At 30.7% G+C, this 4,225-nt stretch overlaps 1 protein-coding gene across 3 annotated transcripts; it reads right to left on the bottom strand.

The window, feature by feature from the left end:
* Positions 1-205: 205 nt before the first annotated feature.
* On the bottom strand, positions 206-3,624 carry LOC121997263. Of its 3 annotated transcripts, XM_042551588.1 has the most exons (7): positions 3,298-3,624; positions 2,699-2,868; positions 2,098-2,248; positions 1,880-2,003; positions 1,057-1,401; positions 815-919; positions 206-705 (listed from the first exon to the last, which is right to left on the bottom strand). In XM_042551588.1, exons 3-6 carry the CDS (start codon positions 2,103-2,105, stop codon positions 854-856), a joined length of 543 nt encoding a protein of 180 aa, XP_042407522.1. In that variant the 5' UTR covers positions 2,106-2,248; positions 2,699-2,868; positions 3,298-3,624; the 3' UTR covers positions 206-705; positions 815-853. The 3 variants fall into 3 exon arrangements, with proteins under 3 accessions (XP_042407522.1, XP_042407521.1, XP_042407523.1); XM_042551587.1 differs by lacking the exon at positions 2,699-2,868; XM_042551589.1 differs by lacking the exon at positions 2,699-2,868 and having other exon boundaries at positions 853-919.
* Between the last annotated feature and the right edge of the window lie 601 nt (positions 3,625-4,225).

Genomic DNA, 4,225 nt, shown 5'->3' with positions numbered 1-4,225 from the left:
TAATTTTGATTTGTTTATAAATTCATTTATAATTCGGTTTATAAATTCTGTCTCAAAATTTGTTTTAAACCCATCATTAATTTAAATTTTTATTTTTAAATTAAATTTATCACTAAATTTATATTATTATTTAAATTTATCATCTACATACTTTTAACAAGCACACATTTCAAACAAATTTATAATTTTTAAAACAATTAATTTCTAATACAAAAGTATCATAAAATTAATATTGAAATAAGTAAATATTCACATCATCTAAATACATTTAACCATTAATCAAAGATAAAGTAATTTAATCTTTATTTCGCTTAAATGATTTGTATATCCCGCCTCTTGAATCATTTTACAAACCATCTCTTTTAGATTTTCTTCTGTTTGCCTACCTTCCTCGATAAGTTGTTCTTCCCTCTGTCTATTTTCTTTGATAATGAGTTCCAATTTATTTTTGCTTTCAGTAATTTCTTCCTCCATCCTCTTGCTAATAGCACGCATGTTTTCAATTTCTTGAGATAATTCATTGTTCTTCTCATGAGAGCACATTTCATTGGAACTTCCATTGCATGATTTTCTAAAATGTTGATTGCGTCCAAATCCGTACACCCTCCTCTTACATGGATCGCCCACCACATCACACCATGATTTGAGATTGAATGAAGGTCGAGTAGACTAATCATCAACATTTTGTTTCTCTTTATATTGTTCCTGTCCATATTACAAGGGCTTATATTAGTTTAACAAATATAAAAACCAACAAGTAAGAATTAGTATAAGCTAATAGAAAATTAATGAATAACTAATTATGTTGACTTACACTAACAACCGATTTGTTATCCACAAACTCTCCAGTACCTTACTTTCTTTTATGCATTCGTTCAAAAACCTCAAATTCATCCACATCTCGTCCCAAATCTTTTTTCTACAATCATATATAATATATGTCAATATAAAATAAAACAAATGAGATACATTGAATTTATATGTAAATGTCAAATATTTAATAAATTTATCAGATGTGTAAATTATTGGAATAAACATGTTAGAAAGGAGGTTTACCATTCTCTCACGGTGTGCTACAAAAGAAATTGAACTCCCAGTATGTTTGATAGTAGACCCATCCTTCGCTGCCATTTTATTCTTCCGTGCAATTTCACATTTGATCTTGTGATCTGGTTTATTCCAATGAATTTTAACCAAGTCATTCCATATATTAGCTTTCATCCAATCAGGTCCTCTACCTATCATATCTAATATGTCTGATTTCCTTCCTAAATCTTCTTGTGCAGATGATAATGTTGCTTTCTTAGCCAAATGAATGGATGCCCTGTATCTCTCACCTGAATTTTCATTCCATACCTTTTTCATTTCTCTGTCGGTAAAATTATCCCAATTATATCTCAACTGCATCAAAACAAATAAATAATCAAGATTATATATAATATCATATGTGAATAAATAATCAATGGTTGCTCTAACTACACCAGATATAGTCCAAGCTCGCATATTAGAACATACAAATAAATAATTAAATAAATTAAATCAATAAAAAGAACCCAGCTATCCAAGGTTCTCTAAGCTAAAGGAAATCATCTCGGCACACATGCAACCAAAATGACTCAAATGGCACATATGTAATTGACTAATCATTTATACATATACCATCAATAAACTCAAAACCGAACTTTGACCTGACATATAGTTAAAATATGGGTTTAAGATGTTGTGTAACTTTCTTTGGGTCTTAAACACATGATACATGAACTCATTAGGCAGAGTTGTATAATTAACATAAGATTTTTTTTTCAAAGTAAATCTTCTCATTAATTCTATCACTTTGCCAAAAAAAAAAAAGTATCCAATTAAAAAATATATTACTTACCTTAAAATTTTCCCAAAGTAAATCTTTAATATCACTAGGCACCTTTTTCCACGTTGGCCATACTCCTTTAATCACTCCTTTGATATCATTTGTAATTTCACGAAGAACTTCATTTTCGACAAATCTAAAGATAACAAAATTATGAATATTATAACAACAAAATTAATTTAATACAAAAATATCAAAACTTAATAAATTTAAAAGGTCATATGACTTACTTATTCATAACCACATTTATTTTAGTCCGTCCATCAATATTGGTTGGAATTTGAGACCCTTGATTAGGTCCTCTTCGTCGAATGAACTATCTTCTTCGCAGCTTGCATCATTAATCACGTTATCATCTGAAATTTATCTTCCCACCTCATCCTATGACAAATAAATAAGAAAATTTAGTTCAATGTTTAACCATGGATATTAACCTTACGATTGTGATTTTCAAATAAATAAGAAAATTTACATTTAAATCAATTTCATCAAGGTGCTAATGCAATACAAGAGCTTAAATTTTAGCTAATTGAGCAGTATTGAAGTAGCAATACAAGAGCTTAAATTTTAGCTAATTGAGCAGCAATACAAAAGCTTAAATTTTAGTTAATTGAGCAGCATTGAAGTAGCAATACAAGAGCTTAAATTTTAGCTAATTGAGCAGCAATACAAGAGCTTAAAATTTAGCTAATTGAGCAGCATTGAAGTAGCAATACAAGAGCTTAACTTTTAGCTAATTGAGAAGCATTGAAATAGTAATACAAGAGCTTAAATTTTAGCTAATTGAGCAGCAATACAAGAGCTTAAATTAGTACAAAAAAGTTTGATTACAATTGTAGTTCAGCTTTTTTTATGTCAGGTGCACCCCTGCCATACACATCACAAAGTTCTCCATGAAGGGTCTTCATAGGCACCTACTTTACCGTTGCTATCCATACCAATATAATAAGGAATATTGCCTAAGATGCTTCCTTAAAAAGGATTATCTAAGAGCTTTGTTCCTGAAACAAGCACATTAGCCAATATTAGTTTCATTAGTGTTGAGATCAAAACGTAACTGCTATATTATATAAGTATTCAATTTTCAAATTAGTATACTTGATGCCCTATATACTAATGCTCATATCTGTTAAGTGGGATGTTTTAAAATTGTATTGTTCTTGATTTTAAGGATAACCTGTTCCATAGTACAGCAATGTTCTGGTAGCTCATCCATTTGGCTTCAACGTGTGAGAAAACCCATTACAATAACTTCTTTAACCTAGTAGCTCTAGCAATGTTAATTAAGATTAAATCATAGACCAATTATATTTTATGTCAGCCACGGCACGATTAGGTCACACGAATGACCTCGATCGCATGAGTAGGACGTAATTGGTGTTGCGCGTTCTAGAACAAAGAAGAAGGCTGGAAAAGAAGATTAGGATTACCTGAGCTTAAGCTTGTTCGGTGGATCGTGGAAAGAATGCCGGAGAAGAAGATCGCGTGCGCCTTAAGCCGGAGGGTTGCGCACCTTAGAGTCGTGCGTGATTTGGAGCTAGAGAAGAAGATCTCTTGCCCCTTAAGTCAGAGCCCTTAGAGCTGTGCTTGATTTGGGACCGGAGAAGAAGATCACGTGCAAGCCGAAGAAGAAATCGCGTGCGTGCAGCCTGAGAAGAAATCGCGTGTGCGCCGACGAAGAAGAAATCGTGCGCCGACGAAGAGAAATCGCGTGTGCGCCGACGAAAAGAAATCGCGTGTGCGGGATTTGGGAGAGAAATGTGAAGTTAATATGGGTTTAGGGCTTTTTTATTATTTAAAAGAAAATATATTTATAATTACTTAATAATCTATTTATCATATTTTATACTTTATAAACAGATTTATTTTCTGTTTAAAACAACTTTAAACTGATTTACAAACAAACAAAAATTCCGTATCAAATTTCGTTGATAATTCGTATTTATTTTTGTTTATAAAAATTAATTTATAAATTTTGTTTCTAATTTATTTTAAAATCCGTTTTAATTTTTTTTTTATATTATTTTTTAAAAGTTAAACAAAATAATAATTCCGTAGTAAATCCGTTTATAATTTATTAAAATTTAAAACGGATTTTATTTCCGTTTTAAAATTCTGTTTTTGATACCCTATTTTCTTGTAGTGAATTTATGATATCTCAACAGGAAATCCATTTGGACAATTCAAATGCAGTTAATGAGGACGCTCAAATTCCATCTCTTAGTTCTGAACCAACTAAATCTCAAACTACCTCTTTTGTTGGTGCATCATTAAAGAATAAGAGTGCAAAGAAATTTAAAGTTGATAATGACAGTATAACCAATGCAATTGATCATGTAGCTCAAGCTATTATGAGCT

This window comes from Zingiber officinale, chromosome 6A, assembly GCF_018446385.1.
Source record: "Zingiber officinale cultivar Zhangliang chromosome 6A, Zo_v1.1, whole genome shotgun sequence".
In the NCBI taxonomy this organism is placed as follows: Eukaryota; Viridiplantae; Streptophyta; class Magnoliopsida; order Zingiberales; family Zingiberaceae; genus Zingiber; species Zingiber officinale.
This window is presented reverse-complemented; position numbering and strand designations above follow the sequence as displayed.